The 24,710-nt window shown below is 43.0% G+C and overlaps 1 protein-coding gene across 2 annotated transcripts in view; it reads right to left on the bottom strand.

Moving 5' to 3' along the window:
• Positions 1-1,647: 1,647 nt before the first annotated feature.
• DEPDC5 (DEP domain containing 5, GATOR1 subcomplex subunit) overlaps positions 1,648-24,710 on the bottom strand; it is a 64,869-nt gene continuing 41,806 nt past the window's right edge. For both annotated transcript variants that reach the window (XM_054996059.1, XM_054996058.1), the window contains exons 30-43: positions 22,679-22,898; positions 20,913-21,046; positions 19,114-19,213; positions 16,790-16,852; positions 14,373-14,524; positions 13,939-14,016; positions 13,462-13,594; positions 12,819-12,927; positions 12,062-12,286; positions 10,643-10,812; positions 6,783-6,954; positions 4,683-4,743; positions 3,362-3,444; positions 1,648-2,321 (exon numbers count right to left, since the gene is read on the bottom strand). In XM_054996059.1, the coding sequence (XP_054852034.1) occupies positions 2,029-2,321; positions 3,362-3,444; positions 4,683-4,743; positions 6,783-6,954; positions 10,643-10,812; positions 12,062-12,286; positions 12,819-12,927; positions 13,462-13,594; positions 13,939-14,016; positions 14,373-14,524; positions 16,790-16,852; positions 19,114-19,213; positions 20,913-21,046; positions 22,679-22,898 (1,993 nt within the window). In that variant the 3' untranslated portion in view covers positions 1,648-2,028. The remainder of the gene's footprint in view (positions 2,322-3,361; positions 3,445-4,682; positions 4,744-6,782; positions 6,955-10,642; positions 10,813-12,061; positions 12,287-12,818; positions 12,928-13,461; positions 13,595-13,938; positions 14,017-14,372; positions 14,525-16,789; positions 16,853-19,113; positions 19,214-20,912; positions 21,047-22,678; positions 22,899-24,710) is intronic.

Consider the following 24,710-nt stretch of genomic DNA (forward strand, 5'->3'; position numbering starts at 1 on the left):
GACGCTCGAACGCTCCCCCTCCCCAGCAGCTCCTCCTTCCGAGTCTCCCAAAAGGCCACGTTTTAGGAGAGGCGTCTGAGCGCAAACGCTTTGCGCTGGTGGCCCGGGCGTGATAAGCGGAGAGCTCAGCGCGTCAAGTGTGAGCGCAAAAGGCACGTGCTTGGAACTGGAAGCACTTTTCAGCGAAGCGTCTGGCTTCGTCCCTTCACTAGCGCACATGGGCTGCGGTAACTGCGTGGTAGGCGAGGCGCGCTCCGCCGCTCACCAAGGTGCCTTCTACAAAGGGAACGGATGGAAGGCGCGCTGTTTTTTGCGCGCTTGTTGGGCGCATAAAGCGTCTTTATGAGCCAAAGGCTGGATCCCTTGGCGGGCTAGGGTGCCCCGCATCGCCGAGACCGTTTAATTTATTGCAAAGCCTTCAAAGGCGTTTAGAAAGCTTACTGTAGGGCTGGGCCCTGGGGTCGTTTGCGTGCTTTGAGAGCCCCTGGGAGCTGTAGAAGAATGCTCCCCACTCCAAAGCATGGCCACACATCGTTTGGCATTTTTCACATGCACATTCCCAAAATCTACATGTAAGAACAGTACAGTGAAGAAAGAGCCCCTTGTTGCATCTGAAGTGGGCTTCGGTCCTCAATTTTTTTACGTTTTTAAGGTGCCACCTGTTTTATTTTTAGACACCTTTTAGAGATCAGTGCCAAAGGCTCCAGAGTGCATCCCCTCATAACTACCTCCATTCAGGTTTTTTTCTGGGAAAAGAGGTGGTGGAACTCAGGACCAAACAATGACATTACTTTGGGTCAGCTGGAAAAGGGAGAGGGAGTTTTTTAAAGTTTAAATCGCACTCAGCGAAAATGGTCACATGGCTGGTGGCCCCGCCCCTGATCTCCAACAGAGGGGAGTTTAGATTGCCCTCTGCGCCACATGGTGCAGAGGGCAATCTAAACTCCCCCCTGTCTGGAGATCAGGGGGGCAGGGCCACCGGCCATGTGACCATTTCCACCACATTCCAGCTGAAAAAAAGCCCTGCCTCCACTACACCTCAGGTTCCAATAACAAAACCCTGTATCTGTTACTACTAGCCACTTATTTACCGGTGGGGAGCAGCAAGGTCCTCCCAGCCATCTGGAGGCTGAATAGGTGAAGCTCATGCTCATTAAAAGGGGTGGTTGAGGGCAGGATATTTTTGGAAAATAGTCTGTTTTCTTTACATGCCCTATTCAGACACTGAGCTGCCATGTGGTTGTCTGAAGGCTAAGCAGACATACCCAGGGGAGGGGTATACACACACAGGGGGAGATTTAGTCCAGTGAATGCTGACAGGGCCAGTGATGAGATTTTGAAATGTTATTTATCGGCTTTTGGGACATACCAAAATGAACAATGAATGACATCCACAGAATTTATTTGGGAGCGTCAACATTTATAAGTGAATGTCAACATTCACTAAATTTCAAGCATTTACATTTGCAGCAAACACATGGATGTTACACACAAAAATCCTTACGAAGTAAGTAAAGTATTCTCTTCCTCTCTTTTAGACTGTACCAGTTTACTGTATGCAAGAACTCTCTTTTTTGGTCTATTTTTGCAGTGCCTAGATCTAAGTACTGCATATAGAAGGTTATTAATAACAGGGACAACTGTATCTTACTTTGTGCATTTTTATTTTGTGTATTTACATATATAAAGAATGATGAGTATCTTACATATGCACACAAAACCATGAACTCTGTAGAGGGTTGGAAAGACTTTACTCATGATTTTGAAACAGCGACCAGTTTTCTTCTAATCCAATCTGATGCTTTTGTCCTTCTCTCCATTTAGATGGGAGTCAAGCAAAGAGCCTGTCCATGCTTTTTGGACATACCAAAATCTAAACTCCCCTGTCCATGCTTCTGTGTGATGCCAACTCCACTGTCCACAGCATCCTGATATCTCTTACAGCCTGATCAGAATTCTCAAGATGCAGTTTTTCACTATCCTGATTCTAATTCAATTTAACTCCTAATTCAATTTGACTTCTATCTTTCAAGGTGCACTGGCATGCATCTTCTCTAGACAGCATGTCCAAAAGGAGACAAGTCGGTTGTCCTTGTTCCAACAAAAGTCTGTGAAATCCTTCAGCAATCGATCAGCAAATTTCTCATCCCCTGTGGCACTTGACCTCCATGTCTTGGTCAGCATGGTATTGTATGCCCAGTTGTAGCCAATGTGCTCTTCACAGAAGACATTCTGATTGGTGGAGCTGGTAGAATTGCGCCGTCGTCGCTGCTGTCCAGAGAACTTCCGCTTGGAGTATGGCAATTGAAGAAACACAGTCCCTGAATTAAATGGAACAAGATTTTAATGAATGGCAACCATCCCTCATGTTGCAGTTAGCTAGCTATGAGTTTCCTGATGATACCTATTAGGAAAAGAAAGTGACAATGGACTTAATATGCTTGCTAAGTTATGTTCTTGGTTTTCTGCAAAGCTTAACTTTGCAGAGGAGCTACATTTCTGCGAATAGTTCTAATGTTACCTATCAGTACACTCTTGCGTCGCTTGCTTCTCCTTATTGCCAGCGCTAATTGAGGAAATTCAAAGGGGGGAAAATACTTTGCAGTGCTTTTGAATGAAACAGACCTGGCACAGTAAGTCAGGCAGGCAGGAAATAGGGGAAGGGGTTGAAATGTACCAAGATTGGTGCTGGTTTGTGTCAGGTACAGCCAAGGTAATTGCATTATCTAAACACTTTGTCAGAACCATTGCTTCCCCCCGCCCCCAAAGTGTTAGGAAAAGATAAAAGGGGAGCAAAACACTGATGCTGAGTGAAGGGGATCTGCAGGAAGAATGGCTGAAAGCTCTGTCTCAGCTGAGGGCTTTGTCATCTTCCCTCCTAATGGACAAAGTAGTGCACAGACCTCTTTACTTGGGCCTCAAAAGCACTGGCTGGGGCCTCCTGCTGCTGACTTTGTGGGAGATTACTCAAATACCCAGAAAGTTTTGGGTCTTAACCAATCCATTTGGATCCTGTACCAGGTTCTCGCTGGCTGCTTTACTGGATCATCTTTGGCTACTGTATTTCCTGCCTCTCAGATGAGCTTTCATCCTCAGAGATGATGGGATGGGGGCTTCTGATACAGTTTCCTTAGATGTAATCGGCCAGAGACTAACAGCCTATCTTAAATCCCTCCCTCAAATAGCAAGATTATTGCTGTCTGCTAGTGGCTTTTTCCTTACTCTGCTTCCCTTGCTGCATCTGTGGGCAAATCGACTGGCAATCATATCAGAGACTGGAGTAAGCTCAGCTGCTCCCCAAATGCAAAGTCACAAATGCAAATACAAAGACAAAGCTACGTGCAAAGTAAAACATGCTCACCAGTAACATGGATATATTGGGGCTTGTTTTCTGCAGGGAAATTGAACGCGGAAGCAGAATATTTATCTTGTACAAATCCAAACCTGCAGAGAACAAAACATTTAAGAAAAATTAGATAATGATTAGAACAATAAGCAGAAGCAACCTTGAAGATTTTTTTTAAAAACTGGAAGTCACGTGGCTTAGCAGGGTCATACGTTTAAGGCATATGAGTCCTCAGGGGCTGGCCAGAGAAAGGATTCCTTTAATAACCGGGACAAGGGGATTGATGCTCAAAGTGAGACTGCTGCAATCCTCTACATGGGACTGCCTCCGAAGATGCGTCGAAATTTTGAACTGCTGACTGGTATAAGATTGCTGACTGGTATAAATTTTAGGGATCTTGCCTATGTTAAAAAGTCCTACATTGGCTGCTGCTTTGTTCCTAAGTGCAATTTAAATCAAGGGTCTCCAGCCTGCAGGTTCCTTTGGAATTCTGATACAGCAGAAGCCTTGCTGGACAAAAACCCCACCTGGCCCTGCCCACTTAACACATGGCAGGTACTAGGAAAGGTGTCATGGGATCATTGCACCCGTGGGCACCATGTTAGGGACCCGTTTTAAATGCTCATTATTACATTTAAAGAGCAGCATAACCTACAGCCAGGTTACTTGGAGAACTGCCTGCTCCCACACATACCTACCTACTTATTAAGACTACTCTTGGAGACCCTGAATTGTGTACCTGTACGAGCCGAAGTAAGGGTGAGGGTCACTAGAGACTGGGCCTTTGTTGTGGCAGCTCCATTGGGGGAAAGCCCTTCCCACAGCTGGTGAAGAGCCTTTTAAAATTTAAGCATCAGTTCAAAACTTTTTTTGTTTACCTATACTTCATTGCTGAAAATTTATATTGCTGCTGTTTACAGACTACCCAGTATTTTCATTGTACAAAGAGAGAGATAAAATGGAGCTGTAGCTATCTGCCTATCCACCTCCCCTATTTGCTGCTGGTATGGAATCTTACACTCTACTAAGGATGCAGGAGGAGGAGGTAGACCTGTTTCATAAGAGAAACTGCAACCTATTGGTTTGATCCCTCTTCTGGGGCAGGGATTGGTTGCCCAGGTGTATCATGTGAAAGTCCCAGACAGACACTGTCATGCAGAAACCTTGCTGAACAGGATCCGCTTTATGAATAGTTAACTCCATCCCCAGACATAGCCTTCAGCCCACACCCACTTACTCTCCCTGTCCCTGTACAGGCAAATTGCATCTTTAGAAGTCCTCCTAGCCACCACAGGGCTAAGCAGGCACTCCTCTCAGATACTCTAGGTCTGCTTACCTGTGTGCAATCACCTCTTGGAGGAGGTGCATGCGATCCCAGTAAGTCTCTGGTTCAAAGCCTGAAAGAGAACCATCAGGTGAAGGGAATGTTTCCTAAATGGACTGCATTTATATTTCCCACATGTCAGGTAGAGTTGAACATCCCACACTGGCTTTCTCAAGTCTTATCCTGCTTGGCTCAGCTGGTACACTTGGAGCTCTCAATCTGTACAGACCTCTGCACATAATTTTGGGGTCCCTGCTAAAGGTTATGAATAGGAACAATGGACCAGCGATAACAGTGATGGAGACAACTTACTGAATTGTTGTTATTACATATTCTTTGAAAGGTCCCAGTATACTTGCTTGTGGGAAAGTCTCCTCATATCAAACATCATATCTCCTCACATCAAAATAGCATCTCTGGAAAGCAAGCAGTTGCTTCCATAGAAAAAAAGATGGCAATTTCCTCCTCTCCCCATAATCTCATGATCTTGAAGGGGGAAAGTAACCATGGCAACAGAGAATGCCGTTCTTAGAAGTATAGCAAACAATCCCGGAGTGGAAGAAGGGACAGCTGAATGAGGCATAAAACTACAGAGCAGCCAAAAGGGAAAAAAAACAGGATAGCAGCGTTTTTCACAACATGGCAAAATGACTACTGCTTTACAATAGTGAAGCTCTGCTGAAGAGGGGAAATTGTGTTGTATTTCAGCATCGGCTGTGATTGAATGAGATAATGAGCTAGTCATACCCAGTATCTATGCATTAAGTTGCACTCTTACATGAAGAATACTAGTTCTGTCTGGAATTTTCCACTAGGTAGGTGGGGTAGGGTCTAATGTGCATAAAAAGAAGTCAAATGCTTTTGCTTCAGTTGGGGGAGGATTCTTTTGGGGGGAGAGAAACTTGACCAGCTGGAAGAGGTGGGAGAAGCCATATGGCCAGCTGGAGAAAATATGGCTTCAAGAAGAAAGTGGACTCTAATCTTGACAAGAAGATTATTTAGTATTTATTTATAATATCCCTGTCCTACCCCCTCAGCCTGAAAGTTCTTGGAATGATTCATGAAAATGAATTGTATCTAAATATAACATACTATATATTAAATACTAAAAACCTCTCAAGGCACATAAATAGCAACAGTAACAAAGCAAAACAGCATTAAAAGTAAATTGCAACAAACATAAAATAGCAGTTATACTGAGGAAGATGATATGTAAATGATGAGAACAGAATGGTGATGGTGTGGATTTGGAACCTGGTAAAAACTAAGGTTATTTTCTCAATTCAGTATCACAGAGAGAAGGTTTAAAATGACAGAGAGTTTTTTTAACCACACTCTTTCTTTATCCCTTTCTCAATAGTTGCTAAACATTCTATTGGTCAAACAGGCACCCTGTGCCTTTAAGTCACCCTTTTTGTTCCCCCCCTCCAAACTGGTGTCTCAATAGTTGTGTTCCACCCCCACCCCCACCCCCACCCCCAGTGTAAAAATCTAAACTGTGCACATGCTTGCCAAGTTACACAACTGGATGGATGTGAATGATTAAAACAGGCAGGATTCCCAAGCTTTCCCCCTACATCCACAACAAACTAGTAGAAGTGGCCAGGAAAAACCTGTGGTTCTTTAACTGAAAGAAGAGTCTTCTGAGAATCCAGAGGAGATGGTTTAGTTTCCAGAATAACTAAACTGACATAACTATACAAGCTTCTAGTCATGGCAAGCAATAAAAGGTTATTTATTTCACCTGGGGTGGTGGCAGAATGAGGCTGAAGAGAACAAGCCCCATTAAGGTCAAGAAATTGGAGACTTGGGCCAGCAGGGTAAATTCTCCCCACGGAACAATTCTACCCAAATAAGGAATGTATGATCTTTGGCTTACTGGCCCCTTCAAATCTCAACATCCAGCATTTTGAAAATGAACTTCTCCCTTTACTAGCTTGTTTTCCTATGCTTCCAGCAGACACGCAGTACATGTTTCTAATCTCTTCTTCAACATTGTGGTTGGAAACTCATCTCTTTAAACACAGCCAGTTCTAGATACTTCAGGAATATAGATGGGCACAGATGCAAGAATGTAAATCAGGCTTTTGACATCAAGAACAGGAACCTTACCATCAAAGAGGTGCTCGCTGCCCTCCTTCAGCAATGAGCTGACATTGAGCGGGATGAACAACTGTGCTCGAAGAGGGTCCCCGTACAAGTAACTGGGCAGTGCAAATGGACCTTCCAGGACTGGAACCAGTAAGAACCCACAGGAAGTGGCTTTGCGATGCCAGCCCTGAACCTGTGTGGAGATTGAAAGGATGAACTATGCCACATGGTGGGTAAGAAAAAAGAAAACGGGGGGCAAAACTGGCCTAATCCTACAGTATACCCTTTAAAGGTTGCAACTGAGGCAGGCAACAATCTCTCACGGAAGAACTTATTAGCATAAGGCTGCCATGGAGACAGGGAAAGTACAGCTGCAATGGCTCAGTCAGCAGAAGGCTCGGGAGGGAACCAGAATGTTTCAGGTTGCAAATGGGGGTGAAGAAGCCATCCTTTAATTAGCTCTTCCCCGTTTTCCCCTGACCAATATTTTCTCTTCAGCACATGCAAAGCTTCTCTTCAGGAGCAAACGCTGCTGTTGCTACTTCATCAGTCATGAGTTCTCCAAACTGCTTCAACGGCAACGTGATTGCTGTTATTTGAATTTTATGTTGTTATGGATTTTGATGACTCCAGGGTCAGAGTTCCAATGGATTATTATGCATTTTATTATTAAATATTTTAATTGTAAGTGGCTTTGGTAGCCAATGTGGCTGAAAAGGGTTGGGTTGAATAAACAAATCAATAAATGCATAATTGAATGAATAAGCAACAGGATTCATGCATCAACGTCTGAGAAAGCCCTTCATGGCCTCGCACCCTCATAACTGCAGGACCGTCTCTCTGCCCTGACACTTCACTCATTTGTGCAGGGCCTTCTGCAGGTGCGCTACCCCGCAAATGAGCAAGATCTGCAACTGCCTGTACATGTGCATCCTCTGTTGTGAGGTCAGGGAGGCTCACACACTTCTGTCATTCCACAAACTATTTTATAAATGGAATATGGATATATCATACTGCAAATGGTTCACAAAGGTGCTTTAATAAAGGCAACAGGACAGTGGATTATACTACTGAGTACGGTGTGTATTATCTGTTTGCTTTATGCATTATCTTGATCTCACTGCATTGATTTCTACATATGTAATGCCATTTTCTGCATTATTTAATATATAATGGCTAATATGTTATATTCTATACGTTGTTTCAGATTTCTGTAATCCTAGATCTAATGAATTATTAGATGTCTCATTCTATTGATTTCATTGGCTTACACTGTGTAATCTGCCTTGAGTCTCAGTGAGAAAGGGCAATTATAAATATTGTAAATAAATAAACAACACTTCAAACTAGCCTCAAAAGAAAAAAGACTTTAAAAGTAAGAATGCAGGTTTTGCCCAATTTTTTAAAAAATGTCTTGCTTCATGCATTGAAAAGAGATGCACAAGTCTTTCTATATATAACTAACCTAGATCTACAGCGGATTTTAAAAAGAGGGAGGTAGTCAGAAGGATAAATGAATCAAGACTATCAGAAGGAAACCTTCCCCTACCAACGGTGAACAAATTTATTTATTTATTTATTTATTTATTTGCTTCAACTTATATTCTGCCCTCCCCACACCAGCAGGATCAGGGAGGATTACACTGTGTAAACATTTCAATAAAACATTATATTTCAAAGATTTAAAAACACAATACAATATAAATATTTTAAAAATTAAAAGATTACAAAGTTTCAACAGCAGCACAGAAATCCGTCTATTTCTCACCTAACTGTCACTAAACTACTTGAACAGGTAACAGGTAAGTTTATTTATTTGTAATTTATTAATGATTGTAACCGGTCCTGAGCCTGCTTGTGGGGAAGGCAGGCAAAAAATCTAATCAATCAATCAATCACTCAATCAAGTAAATAAAAACACAGCCTGGTGGTGAACATTCCTAATAGGGAGGGCCATGCTCTTTCCAAATTGGCCGGCGAGGTCCAGCTCAGCCCCAACCATATGCCTAGTGGAATAGCTCCATCTTACAGGCCCAGCGGAAAGATAACAAATCCTACCTTTAATGAGCAAAGAACATCAATAAAAATGTCTCCACTGATAACTGAAGTATAATCAGTTTGGAACTTTGACCCTGGATTCATCAAAACCCAAGTTACCCTCAATACCTGAGCTGAAGGTGAGGCAATGATAGCGGGTAGCAGAGAAGTATGGCTCCTTTACCAGAGTCACTGCCACCTTGTTTGGTTACGGGATCCACCCTGGACTTTCAGGTGCAACTCATTTCAGCTGAGGCAAGAGGTATGGGGCTGGGAGCTACATCAGCCCAGGCAAGATGCCCCCAAAACAGGCAGGGCACAGCAGTAGACTCTGGGTTAAGTAATTGAGTTGGGCAGCCAGTTGGAGCCCATCACGTCTGCCTCAGAATGGGAATGACCCAGGTGGTGGCTGCTGCTGAGACAGGGCTCCAGAACACTTTCTGATTGGGTGAAAAGTTGGAGGGAAGGGGCCAGCCCTGGGTGAGGATTGGAAGGGTGGCCTATTTAAAAAGGATCTGCAGTCGGCCAGGGAAGAAGGAATATACCTGCTCAGGCAGTGTATGAGAACAGAGGGTGTGGAAAGGTGGAGGAATTGGCAGCAACCCTCTCCCATCACACATCTGAGGTCCTGTAGGTTGTCTGCTGTGGGGAAGGTCACACTGGAACCAAGGCAATGAGGCCTTGACAAGGGGCTGTGTCACGTATCTCCTGGTCTTTCCAATGCAATCTATATAATGTTATATTAAATTTTGGCATGGGTTTCCTTCTCAAGACATCATCCAACCCTCTTCAGTCCCTTCAGCTCTGTATTAAAGCATGGAGCTGGGTTCCTACACAGGGACACACCAGGTAGCAATCCTGTCTAAAGCATCAGGCTAGTATTCTATCTAGACCATTAAGGCTCTTGTGGTGTTGCCATTTAGATTTTCAAAGTCTCCCAGAACACGGGAATCCAGGCAAAGCTATTAGTCTCCCAGAGTGAGCATCCTAACTAATCTAGCACCCCTGCACAGCCGTGGCACAAGTTGTGTCACTAATCTCCTTACCAGACCACTGCAAAATATTAAGCCCGACACGTGATTCTTTTTATGTGTCTGGCCCCTGATAACCTGGGACAGACCCATTGTTCCCATGGTAGCCATAAATTCCTGAACTTCACCTAGCAAAGGAAGCCTCCAGATGAATGTTGAAATCCCCCGTAACTATTATTCTGGGAGCATTCAGAACCTGTTCAGAGACTACCTCTGCCAACCTATCTGTGTCTGGAATCCAACCCAAACTACACACAATCAACAATGGTAATAACTTGCACCAAGAATCTACTGAAAGAGAAAGACTCACAGTTAATTGTAACCATACCCAGCCTCCCCCCATTGGGGATTGATATAGGACCACATACTCAGCTAGGATAATTTGAGACAGAATGATGTCAGCCACATCATGCCAGGTTTTGGTTACACACAGCAGGTCAACTTTATCTGCTACCAACATATCCTACAATAAGGAAACCTTATTCTTAATTTATTTGGTATATACAATGAGTAGGGGGAGGGGGGGTCACTGGATGGCACAGACGTAAGATGTCCAGAAAGCCCCCAAAGCCCAAAATAGCTCTCTCTGATCTTTTCTCCGACAGAATGCTCTCTCCTCCTCATAACCTCTCAAACTCAAGCAGCATCCCAATGGCACTAGAGGTCATGTGAGATGCTAGAAAAAACTCCCATCAACTGAAAATAAATCCCAACCAAGCAAAAATAAACAACAATACGTCACTCCCACCTCACTGATATCCACCCCACATGGAAATATCTGTCAGATGTGTATCCCCCCTCCTGAGATCTCACCATTTCAAAGAGAACTGCTGCCGTTACAGCCATCCAGTGCAGTTTGATCTCAAAGGCAGCATTGAGGGAGAAATTTCCATGGTAGTAGCAACTGCACCACTCCAGGCGGTCCGTGCGGTTGTTGATGTCCACATCCAGTGTCACCGTCCGCTGTTCAGGTACTGTGGCAGCTGCCATGGGGCAGAAAAGCAGCACAAATTGGATAAATGGGAGAGAGAAACTGCTTGGCAATTTAGTTGCTACATGCGGGATCGAGGCAAGGAACTGCTAGCCTGGATATGCATTATTTTAATAGTGAATTCTCAGTCCTAAGAAACCAACAGTTTTGGGGTTCAAACTACCAATTTGCAGCTAAAAGGGGAGAGGTACGGCTGGACAGAGATGGCTACATATAATGAAATGATTAAAAATATTTAAAAGAGGAAAGGATGTGGAAAATTCTACACAAATCAATCACATTCTTACCAACTTTAGGACAAGTCAGTTAAATTCTGCTTTTACTGTCCTCATGTGTCCCTTTTCCAGGCACTGCAATCAACCCAATTCATTCAATAAGGAATTGACCTATCTTGTGAAAGGAAACTATTTTCCTAGCAAGCAAGAGAACTTGTTTTCTGAGATAAACTGAGCAACTGCCCCTGACAGAGTAACATTTGAAGCAGTACATATGCTGGTCTTCTTTTCCTCGGTTCTCAAAATATGAAAGATCTCTTTACCTAGGAAGAAGAGGCTGCTGTGCTCAGCATCCAAGCAGCTGCCACCTGACAGCCACTAACAGGGGCTAGTATACTTGGAAGAAGGGGGAGCAGATGAAGATATAAATACTGTATTACAGAAATGTTGTAAGCTGCTTTGGCAACCACACACCCGTACTGACAAACTGGCACCTTCCCAGATTCAAAGCAGTTTTTTGCAAAAATAAAGAACGAGAATAGGTTTTTCTTCTTCTGCATAAATGTCTCTGTTACAAGACAATCTCCTTCCCTGTGAACCATGCCAGATTCTATCTGCATGGCAGAGGAATGGCAACATTAAAATCATGCTGGGGACAACACCTCCCCCCACCACAATCAATCATACCTGAAATCTACAGAGGTATAAAAGAATTACATGTGTAATAAAGCGTTTCAATCCAAATGATTTTAAGTGGAATTGAAGAGCAATTAACTTTTTTTCAGACTTCTGTTAAATTTAAATTTGTGTACAATTTCTCTGTGTACACCATAGAACATTCCTCTACGTAACAGAGAAGAAGGAACAGTCCAGGAACAAATAGGACACTTGTCTAAGCGGCCGCATGCAGGACCACTATTTGACTCTCTCTTGTCTTTTTCATGCATATACAAGCAACAGTTCTGGGGCTTTTTATAAAACTGGCCTTCCAGCCTTCCTTTAACCCATCCTCATGGACACAGTTACCTAATAGTGCAGCCGCCTGGCTCCGTCCTCCAAAACTGCGGCTGAAGGAGCTGTGCCTGCTGGCGTATGAGGCTGGGCGGCTGGGCAGCCAAGGAAGAAGAAATGCTGGGATTTCAGAGTGCAAGTGCTCCTCAGCTACAAAGGCCACTTCAAACCATTTCCGTTGGAAAGCAGAGAAATCATCCATTGCTGCTGTGTGCCACATGGTGGGCTGCTGCATTCCCACTGAAGATGGAAAGGACAACACGTTAAAAAGAGAACGAAGCCCTTTGGAACACAAGCTGCTGTCACACTTCTGGTGTGATCAATATAGGTAAGTAGTTAACCATGAGGCTATAGTCACCCAGGACTCTTGGCAGATGGTGCCTTCCCTCATCCCAATTAATGAACACAAATCCAGAAGGCCATTCTCCTGCAAAACACTTTCCAGTGAATTCATTTCATCCTTGAAACAAATGGGTGCTGTTGTTCTGTAGCTGTTCTTATTTCAAGGAGTCTGTTGCATCTACCTCCCATTTGCCACTCTAAAAATTCCACTGGAAGAGGTCATTAAATAAAGGTCACCCAGGTAGGAGACAGGGATCATGATCCACTATTATTTATTTTTATTAATCAATAGATTACTATGCAGTTCTCCTTCCCTGCCTGGTCAGAGCCTCTGCTCATTCTAACATTAGAAATTGCACAGAGAGCATCCCTGAAAAAGGGGAGTCACGTTCAAGTTCCTATTTATGCCTTTTGCTGCTTAGAAACTGACCTCGATCTGTCTCCTTGTCTGCTACAATCTTGTAGAAGTAGAACCCGTAGACAAAGGTGCGCAGGGCCTCTCCAGAGGCGTGCGTGATCAGCTGCTCATCCAGCATCTTCTAAAAAAGTAAGAAAAAGAACAAATGAGAGGACTGTCATCATTTCAGTAGTATAGTGAGGGGAACATGCAACACAAATCCAGGTGTTTTTAAAGCTGATGGTTACATTGTTTTTGAAGATCTATTGATGCTATCTTCCAGCTATGTATGAAGTCAGTTCCCAACATTCTGTCACACCACAGCATGATTAAGCAACTGAACACACGAGGGGCTATGCAGACAGGAGCAGCCTTCGGTAGCCCCTAGCATGAGATCTCTAGGTCAGGAAGCAGTTTCCTTACCCTATGAAGGCCTTAAGTGCTGCCCCCTGGAGCGGCTGTTATGGGGAGGGCAAAACTTGCCATCTAATTCAGAGTAGCTTGGCAGGGACCTCTCCACAGAAACCTGCCCCTCAGAACAACACTAGTCCATTCTGTTACTGCACATGCACAACCTTTGTAGTGCAAATGAGCATTCTGGCCAACACTGTGACAAACTGATTGAAACAAGTACTTTCAAGATTCAAAACGCCTTCTTAGTGTCAATAAAGATCACCTGCATGATGTCAATGGCCATGGCCTGAGTCTGGACTCCTTCCACTGTGTTCACCAGCCAGTGGACTGCCTCGGCACTGATGAAGCAATAGGGAGAGAGGCCCTTCTGTTCTGAGAGCAGCTGGATCCCAGTGCTGAAGGCCAAGAGGATGAGTGACAGGTTAATACAGATCAATCAAATGCGCCTCCTCTGCCCCAGCAGAGCAACACTCTTCCAGTCTGAGTGAATCGTGCATGCCGGATGCACCTAGGCTGTAGTTCTCAGAAGATGGCTGGCATTGCTTCTAAAACTGGAAGATCTCCCATCTGCTGTACTCTCTTCCAGAAAGGGATCTGGATTGTTCAAGAAGCAAGGAAGGCACGGAAGCCTGTGTGTGTGTGTGTGTGTGTGTGTGTGTGTGTGTGAGTGTGAGTGTGAGTGAGTGAGTGAGTGAGAGAGAGAGAGAGAGAGAGAGAGAGAGAGAGAGGTGGCACTCACGTGGGGTGTTTCATGGCTTCAAGGATCTCTGTCAAAGTAGATGATGATGTCAGGGAGCCTGCAGAAAACTGCTGAGAGCTGCAAATTTTACAACAACAAAAAATATTTTGCTGCTAGTCTGGTTCATTTTGGGGAAATGTCCGTTGCTCTTTAATATAAATAATAGATTAACATCTTCCTAGCTCATCTATTAGAAAGGAAGAACAGATTGCCTATCTTAGGGAAGGAAGGAGTTTTTCCCCCTAGAGCAGAAGGCACCAAGGTCATGAGTGGATGCACATGAGGGAAGGGCTCCAGGCAGTCTCTTGAAACAGAGCCCTTCTTCCCAGTCAATCTCCTGCAGCCCAGTCTTCCAGACTCCGGCCTCCCCTGCCAAGGTTGTTCTGGCACTGCTACCAGACAGGAAAGGCACAATTTGCTCCCCCTTTTTATACCTGTTCTCAATGGAACCGGACACTGAAGGTCCCGGGTCTCCTGTGCTCTGGGAGCTGGTAGAGGCTTGAGCGTTGCTCCGCTCTGTGGACTGTCCTGTGTTGCTCACCATGCTGCCTTCTAGGACTGCAGGAACAGTCTGATCAATGGAGACCTTGAGGAGGGCAAAACATTAATACTGTCATGCAATTAAATACAATTTTCCCTACACGTCAGACTGTGAATAGAATTCATATTATTGCAGGCACAACCTGTGTTCCATTGGGTAAGCATAGAGGGAAATATGCAGGGGCGCATCCAGAGAGCCCCAACTACTTGGCTGTATTAATGCCCCACACCCTAGACATGTTGTGGACTTCAGTTTGCACTTGACTGTGCCTGCAAGTCAACTACCTACCCTGGTTTAATAATGAAGACAAATGCCAAAGGACAAAAAAAAAAAAGTACAGTTGGGCAAGGGTGCTCAGAATTCTCTTCTGTTGGTTCCTCATTTTCTGATGGCCTTATGGTTTCTTGGGAAAGGCACTCATGATTAAAGTTGTTTAAGGTTGTAGTCTACACTAGGGGTTCCCACATTTGTTGAACCTGAGGGCGTGTTTGGAATTTTAAAACAGGTAGAGGGCACCACCACAAAATGGCTGCCGGGGGAGGGGCTGGGTCCGATCACAAAACATTGGAAGGTTCTATAAACTGGTAGGAGGTTGTAGACTAAGCATCCTCTCATGATGGAGGCAGATGTTTCCAAATGGGAACTTCTGCAGACTGAAGGAAGGCCCTTCAGAAGCACCTCCCATTCTGGTGAAGCAGAGAAAAGTCAGGATTGGTTCTTGGGGGATGAGAGGCTTTGGGGAAGTAGCATGTGAGTGACAGTAAACACACCAGGAGGTGACATGGTGCCCAGGGGAATCATGGTGGTCCCTCAGTCAGGGACCAGAGCATACCATGCAATTGACACAATACATTTCCAGAACTGAAAATAGGATTGTCTTGGGGAGCAAGGTTGGGTATGTATGTTCATGTGTATGCATGAGCCATTTGTATTTCATCAAGCCAAGCCTTGAAAAAGTTTCATTACAAAGTTACTACAAATTGCCTTTTCTGTTTAAGATGCATGTCCCCTTTCCCTTCCCTACTTTGCTACTGAAGTGATATATTACAGAGCACTTCCCTCCCGTATTGTGCAATGTTCTGTAGCAGACTCAGACGTTGCAGCAGAAGGAACAATTAAAAAAGCCTTTGAAAAGCATATGAGCCCCTAAAGCCTCCGCATTAAAAAGAGACAGGCTGCAGTTGCCAGCTCCCATCCACCATCAGCAGCACATTATGTTAAAACTTTGTGAGAGCAGGCGTGGAGGAGGAAAACAAGCCCTGGAGCAGCAGAGAAAGGGCCAAGGGAACAGCAAATCACCACAGCACATCCTGGGCTTGAAAAAAGTCTGATACTATTATCTTGAGCACCTACAACCTGATTCCAACACTGACTGAGCTTTACTCATTTTAACAGCATGCTTAATTCCTAAAAAGTACATTTTATCATGTCAGCCACCTTTTCAAATTCTCCACAGCAGCTCTAAATTGTATGAAATTAGCTGCCCCCTACCATCTAGAAGCTATTTCAAGCCACACTCAAGATATTAATAAGTAATTCCACACCATCTTCTTTCACATAAAAATCTTTCAGCTACCTAGGCTCGATCACAAACTGAATAAATCTCTAACACGATGATGATAATGATGATGACGACCAGGGCCAGTTTGACAGGTGCCCTGGAGCCCAGGGCTGTAACTAAACGGGGGGAAATTATAGAAGAGCTCATTGTTCTCTCTGTCTGCCACAATTTGGAATGCAGTCCCTTCAAAACAGAATTTGGGGCCCAGTGTCTAAGCAAACAAGTACGTCCCAGAAGTCTAATATGGTTAAACCAAAGTTAAATATAGAAGATAAAACTGTAATAATCAAAATTAAAGTACACGCCAAGGTCTGAATGACTTTGTGCTCATTAGACAGAACAGCAGAAGGTAGAAGCAGGTTCACTTCTTACTGGGCGATTGGGTCGAATGCATGTTTTCCTTTGGGAGTAGGGTTGCCCTCTGCATGGCAAAAGAATTTTTCTTTAAAAGATGAAAGGTAAACATTGAAAAAGTGGTTCACATATTCAACCCAGTAGTAAGTAACCCAGACTCAGACTCCAGAAAGGAATTTCAAACTTTAAATTCATTTTATGGATTTGCCAGATATAACAGAGAAATCTTAAAGACTAACAACATTTATGTCAGCCATGAGCTTTTGCAAGCCAGAGCTCGCTGCTTCAGATCCTGTGAAGAGGAAATCATTATGACAGAGAGACTTGTTTTAGGAATTTCTATACGGACAATTTCAGAAGGAGTGGAAAAGACAATCCCTGATCTAAAAACTGACCTGAGTGTGGAAGGCAGATGCCGTGCGTGGGCTCCGAACAAAATCCATAAAGAAGGTCCCATCCTGAAGGCATTGCAGGAAGCAGCAGCAGGGACGAGAGGATAAAAGATACAAAGTTGTGCAGATCTGCCACCACAAGGAGGAAGCAAGGAAGACAACAGATACCCAAGACAGTGTTTTCTACCCAAAGATGACCCCCGAGATACAAAGTGCGAACAATGCCTGCCTCTCTGTAGGACTGCCACAAATAGAGAAATTACGGTTGTGCATCAAGAAAAGTAGATTTAGGCAAGAAAAGCATGAATTATGAACAAAGGGCACACTCTTTTTTTCTATAATTTATTCTAGTTTGCTAGGCACACGAAGGACAAGAACATTGCTCTCCAACTTCAGAGATTTCAGTAGTTATCTCCCACATGCTCATATCTTTTTATGTGGTTTTACTCTATTTTTAAAATTATTGTTGGCTGTCTCAAGAAGCCTAATGGGTTAGTAGGCAAAAGGGTTTTTTTTTAAGCCAAATTAACTTCCACAGCTGAATGGGCTTGATTTTTTTTATTTCAATGAAAGCTGAGAATCTTGGGAAACTGAATTCTGTGCCCAGTCCCACATTCTACATTTTGTCCAGTGTTTTCATAGAATCTCACGATGACCATAAACCACATCCTAGGACAAGATCTACAAAAAGCAATGTGGAGTCCTTCAAGTTAAGAAAACTGCATAGCAACAGAGAGCCTTGCAAAACACCAAAAGGAATAGCAGCTATTCAAAGACTAGAAAGCAGCTGTAGGAGTAAGGGAGCGAGATGTTGCTAATATGTTCAAGCAGGCACAATGAAAATCACAGACTTTCCTTCCAGGGCTGTTATTTCTACATTGTTTTTGCTGTGTTAAGAGAGCAATCCTGAGCACAAAAAATGACAGGGGATGATATGATCACAATGAACAAGCCACATGACAGTCAAATAGCACTGCAAACATTTTTAAAAGCCTGCATAATGGGTCCTAATTTATAAATTACTGCTCCTTGTTCCATCAGGAACTATGCTGAACCTGCTCTGAGAAGCATGGCATTTTAACTTGTGATGCAATCTGAGCCAACTGTCTGGAAAGAGGGGCACGTCACAGCACAGATCATAATCTGGAAGCCAGCCCGACAAATGCACTGTCTAATTCTTCATGGGTTACAGTTAGTTCTCTCAGACTATGTGACTAACCAGAAGAAGTTTCTTCTCGAAAAGCGGACAACACCCCATGGTGCCTGTTAGTGACAAATTAGGTTAGAAGTATTCTGGAATATTTATTTTATGGGTCCATGCTAGTCACATGCACTAGGTCAACAATCAAATCAATTTATTACAGTCAAAAGACCAGCATTACATAACAATGGGAAATTGAAATTTAACACACATTTAAAAATCATGTAAGTCATAAAAATCAGACTGTGTGCTTAAGACTTTTTAAAAGAGCACTAATTCAGGGTTCCCTCAGCCAGGTATTTCTGTTTTCTAATTGCTAACGTACAAAATTGTGCTACTGCGTAGGATTCAGATTTCCAGGTATCATCTAAAAGATATTTCTGAAGAATTTCAGTCCTAAAATTCATATAATGCTGCAATGGCTCGAATCCTGCAAGGAATGGATTAATTAGTTGAGACCTTCTTTCTTGATATAATCCACAATGCAACAAAGTATGTGTAACAGACTTGACTGCTTTTTCAGAACAAGGACAGCAGCGTTGCTGCAATGGAAGGTGAAGAAACCTGCCATGCAGGGAAATGTGTCAAAGCGTGCCCTTAAGAACGCCCATTTGTATGTCTCATATGTAATATCTGAAAGATATGAGGTTGCTGCATAATTTGGCCAAATTTTTAAAGTACTATAATTTATGGGAAGCATTGCTTCTTTTGAGACTCTATATCAATCAATCTTTGTAAAATCAGAGCTTTTGCTTTATTTAATTCTCTATCAAAAAGATCTTCTGGATTCAAACCAATCGTTCTAATTTTATTGGCTGTTCTTGTGGACCATAAGGCATACGGGTCAGAGGCTAATAGAAGGGGAATTAGACCCTTCAGGTTAAGATGTATCTTTAACCAATAACAAATTGCGTATTCCCAAATTTTTAGTTCTACTCTGGGTAAACCAGCTTCTTGCCTAAGAACAGCATTACAGGCACATCTAGGCGCATTAAACAAAGATCTAAGAAATCTGGACGGAATGGTTTCAAGGGTCTTAACATTAGAAGTCAGACCAATTTGTGTGAGTCAACAATCAGCATCTCCCTCCCTATCTGTCTGAATAAGTGGTCCAGTAGGTCATTACCTTGCGTGGACTGTCCACGTAGGTGGGTGTAATGGCAACACTGCCACTCTCTGCTGGCTGGACACAGCCTTTTCCAGATGCTGCCTGTTCACTCAGGGTCCTGGAAAGCAAGGGACAGGCAGGTCAGAACATAAAGACAGACTTCTCTCTGGATCAGGGCATAAGAAAAAACATAACATCCATCTACAAATTTACCCTGCTGCTAGCATGTGAATTCCAATCACTGAATGATGAATGTGCAGTATGAATAATAAATGAAATGCACGAAGAACGGGCTCTTATATTGCTCTGGTGAGCAAATGTGGAAATAATTCAGAACACACAGACTCCAGAGTTTAACTGAGACAGATTAAGCCATTTATTAAATCACAACAATAAAAAAGAAAATATTACAAATTGAAAGGAAGAATAAAAAGGATCTTGAGACATAATGGAGAGATACATTTAATACACTACTAACAAAGAAAATGAAGGATAAAACAGAAGCAGCAAAAAGAATAAAATCAAACAGTTTATCGTCGTGTTTTCCGTGCAGTCCCACTTGGGAACTGTGCCTGCACATGCACAGTTCCCATGTGGGACTGCACAGAGCACTTGATGAACAACAGTTACAGGTAGGTGCAACCCTGTTTTATATGGTAACTGAATCTACAGCACTGCAGCCGTTAGCCTCCCTACAAACGCACTCCTAAGCTTCCTAAATTATTCTAGACATATAAAGCCACAGTTAACTATCAGTTACCTATTCAGGACTCAGGATGACCCCAAAGGATCTTCAACCCAAGCTGGCTGTGAAGCTGAGACTGGGATTCAAATGCCAGCAGCAAAGTACAAGTACTTTTTTGGACTCAGAGTGTGGCCCATTTTACCTGAATTAGCTTATATATACATTGTGTCTTGGTTTCTGTGAAATGATTCTTTACAAGGTCCACACTGCATCATCCTAAAGAAACCTGAACTACTGGGAAAATTGAAATCTAGCATATGAGTAAACAATTGCTAATGCTTTCTTCAATACATGAATAATAAGCTCACGGGTATAGCAAAGATGCCAGCCAAAGGACTGTAGTAGCTCTTAGAGGATGCTACAGGCTGTCCCCATAAAAGAACTATGCTAGTACCCACTTCATTTAAAGCCCATGTGCCTAGATCAGCACTACTTTCGAGTAAGTAAAGTAATACAGTAAAAATGGACCAATGCAGAAATGATTTTCAATGTGTTAGGAGATGAGGGCTGTGCCATGGGGTTTGTTGGTTAGGGTCCATTAATGTTTGGTTTTTCAAGTCTTAAGGGATCTACCTGTGGGGGCGGGGGGGGGCACTGTTCAGTGGCAGGCAGAGTACTTGCTTTGGAGGCAAAAGCTCCCAGGTTCAACCCCTGGCACCTCCAGTTAAAAGGTCTTCGGGACCAGGTTTGAAGACAAGACCTTTCTCTGCCTGAGACTCTGCAGAGCTGCTGCCAATCAGAGATGATGATACTGGGCTAGATTGCCCAGTGGTGTAAGGCAGTGTCACATGTCCATATGACCTTGCCAACAAGCCACATCATGTACAAGTAAAACAAATTAAGCTTCCATGACATAAAGCAAGTGGATGCAGCCACAAAACCAGATTCCTAGAAAGGACAACTATACCTTTTCTCTTGAAAGTGTGCCACAATCAAGGGACACAGAAAACCAAAATCAGAGTATAGAAACTACTAAGATGAAACCTTTGAAGTGCTCAGTCTCCTTGTTTAAAAAAAAAAACTGCATGTGTTCCTCTGGATCTTCCTAGATTGGTTGACTGATCAGACTCACTTCTGACTAGCTTCCATCTCCAACAGAGCTGACAGCGCAGAAGTCCCCTTCTTGCCAAGAGGAGGCAGCCCAGATGGTTCCAACGAGTGAGTGGAGAGTGGACCCACCATCTGTAAGCCTTTCACTGCATTTTTCTACATGGAAAAAAGGAGAGGAGAGCGGGTAAAGTCATTATATGCTTAAGCAGCTAGCTCTTCACCAGGAGAATATTATGGTGATCGAAAAATCTCATTGGACTTATCTGTGGTACAAACATTTATGCATTTTTTACCAACTTAATTTCATGGTTTCTCCCAAACACACACACAAAAAACAACACATTGGGTGACTTCCACGTGGGGATGAGATTTTGTGGTTTCCCCCCCATTGCTAGTGTGGCTGCAGATAAAGCACAGCAGCAACGGGACTTCCACATGGCAAGTTTCCCTGTGCCAACTGCCCAGAAGTGGTCACCCTCCTGTTCCTGGACCACCAAAGTTCTTGAAATAAAAAAAAAATCAGCACTAAAATACTGTTATAACAATGTACCATTATAACTATAGGAGTTGCAGGTTCTCAGTTTTCATTTAAAAGAAAGTAAGCCCCTTCCCTTGTGAAGATAGGCCTTTTCCCTTACATCTCTGCAAGGGAAGAGGCTAGAAACTTAAGTTTTTAAAAAAATGAAAGCTGAGAATTCAGAGAATCCACTGCAGAACCTATTGTTACAATGGTATACTGATATAACAATATTCTTGTGCTGATTTAAAAAAAAAAGTTTGCCCTCCCAGTGGCAGGGGAAGGAAATGGTTGCCATGGGAACAGGATTAGAGAAGATGGCTGCCATATGGGCTGGCCCATCCACATGGCAACCATAAAGGTTTTTCTGCTGTCTTTCTCAAAACTTTGGCACAAAACAGGTTTGAGAAAGATCAGAGAAAAGCATGGGAAATGCTCAGAGGTGCACAAATGCACCATGGTGCTGTAGGGAAGTAGGAAAAAACCTCATTTCCCCAAAACATTTAACTTAAGGAAATTAACTGTGCAGAAATGGCCGTAGTTAGGTGAGGGTGCTAAGATCTGTTTGAGATCCTGAATGCCTTTCCTGACCCCAGATATGAACTAGAGTTCCCAACTTTTTCTGGGAAGATGGAATGACAAACCAGTGTAAATCCATAGGGCAAATATGTCCTTTGAAAGCTACCAAAAGGAGGTATATTTGTCCCTTGTCATATCCCTGATGAAGAGCAGTTTCAGTATGAAATGTATTGGAATGCATTTGTTAGATTTACATTGCCACTGTTCCTCCAAGGAGTTTAGAGAAGCTTATAAATAGTTCCACATAGTCTCTGATCTGACATAAATCTGGGCCCCATACCCACTCCCTTAGCTTCAGTAGCTGAACTTTATCATGTTGCTTCAATATGGTTTTAAAGAAAGATTTCCTGAATGCAATTTAATTGTTGTGTGCTACATTTGTATTTATGGTGCCACCTTCCCTTATGACTTCTGCCCTTATATGCATAGCTAAGATGGTTTGAGTAAGCAGAAGTAGGTATATATGTTTTTATTCAAGCATAAGCCTTTATGGACTGGAGCTCACTTTGTCAGATTCACACAAGGTGTGAATGAGACAGACATGTGCATAATACAGGCACACTTGTCAGAGAGCCAGGACTGGCTGGAGCTCCTTATCAAGTGTACATTCAGTGGTAAATCAGAGTTTGCTCTACATAATGTGTGAAATGGCTCAGAAACTCATACAGCATTGCCCCAAATTACTGGCTCACTCGTATCATCCTGTCTGATCGGTGACGCCTGCGAATACGGTTCAGCCCCTCCACAAAGCGAATGAAGCCATCCAAGAGCTGCCATTCCTCCTCGTCTGTGCGGGGCTTGCCACCATATATATCGCAATGCGGTTCACCCTCTGTAATGCGCTTTGTGGCACTGACGCAGGCTGGCAACAGAAGAAAGCGGGTACGCCAGAATTTCAACGACTCAATGAGGCTGCACAAAGGAAAAAATACATCAAGCAGAACACTTTACACCTTATACAATTTTAATGAGGACCTAATGGCTAAACACACAAGTTTCTCCCAAGGCACTCAAATGCAATAAGGAGAGTAAACGAACTGCAAGCAGGTGAACAATGTTACTAACTCACAGTCACAGAACATTTTACTAGCTTGCCTGTCTAAAAGAAAAGTAGGAAGCAACTTCTGTGAATCTTCCGTTTGGATTTTTATCTACCATAGACAAGTGGGCTGTTACTGTCTCCCTCCCTTTCTACAGAAGAGTTTCTAAGATACTCAGTTCCAAGAGCTCAGCTATTCTTTTTTGGGCAAGATTTACATGTATTGAAATGTTCATATGCAACAAAAGGAAAATCACAGCCAGAACAGTTACAGGAACGTTATCAAGAGATGAAACTGCTCAAAATGATAACAGCAAAACTAAGAGCCAAACTATGTGTTGGGGTTTTTAATGAGTTGGGTCCGGGTATCCCATAGCCACACACAGCTATGGGGAATTGCTTTTAAAAAATAAAGGAGAGACTGAATAGGCTTGGACTGCGGCAGCAGGGGGAGGAAAGGCTCCTGACCCCTCCCCCCCCCCAGCCATTTTCCCATGCAGAAACAGTACTGGGGAAATAACTCCCCCCTCCAGTACTGTGTTCCATGTGGGAAAATGGCTTGGGTGGGGAGTTAGGAGCCCTTCCTTACCTTACAGTAGCATTCCATTTTGGCGCTCCTTTATTTTTAAAAGCCATTTTCCACAGCTGCTGCATGGCTGTGATGAACCTGGACCCAAAACCTGAATGTGTAGTCTGGCCCAAAGAACACAATCCCTGTTAGGACCAACTAAATGACCTATGACAGCAAGTGAGTTCTCCAGAACCCTTCCTAATCCTTAGTCTGGACGTTACAAATAAATAAACAAAAAAAGGTTGGAGGAAATGCCTCAAGACATGATGTTAAGTTCTGTTTGAGCCTGCATGGCATGTTAAATGCAGAGCAGACTGATATGGTGCTCGTTTTAAGTTATACGTAGTGTTTCTCAGAGCAGGAGGCAACAAATTAGTTACACTCCGTAGGAAACACACAAGTCTAACAAATGGCTCTCATATCTCATTAAATTAAGTATTACATGGATTCTGTTTGTGGTTTTGGAGTTTGGTTTTGAACCAGCATGGCTGTAAATAACTCTTTTCAACAGTAAGACAACCCTCTAGCAGTTTCTGAAAGTTATCAATCTTTAGTTAAAAAAAACTACTAAGCAACACTCCAATGAGAAATTGCTCAATCAACAATTTATCAATAAGTTTAAATGTATTAACCAGGGATTAAACAGAGCTGGCTGCTTTCTTAGCCACTAACTAGGCAGACTATGTTATCACCGATTACAGCTGATGTGGATGGTCAGTGTGCTATCTAGTAGACTTTAAAGTTTTGCACATATTTGTATCAAACTATACTCCTTTCATCTCACAGCTTTTTAACCCACTGTTAATTCTCCCTTCACCTATGTTTGTGTATATGTCTGCACTGACTATTTACTTCATGCATAGAATTAACTGGTCTTTATCCCACAAAAAACTTATGTTTGAATAAATCTAAGAATGTTTAAAGATGCCTCAAAACTCTTTTTGCTTTTATAGTTCCAGATGCAACTTCAATCAATTCCATCTCAACAATTAAGCATATTACAATAAGCATATTGCTCTGGGAACCTCATCCCACTCATCTAGAGAGAATCAATACAAGAGAAGAAGGCAAATCAAGACATTAGAAACAGACGATGGCAGCTCAAATCTGACAA

The sequence above is a fragment of the Eublepharis macularius genome, chromosome 13, assembly GCF_028583425.1.
Source record: "Eublepharis macularius isolate TG4126 chromosome 13, MPM_Emac_v1.0, whole genome shotgun sequence".
NCBI lineage: Eukaryota > Metazoa > Chordata > Lepidosauria > Squamata > Eublepharidae > Eublepharis > Eublepharis macularius.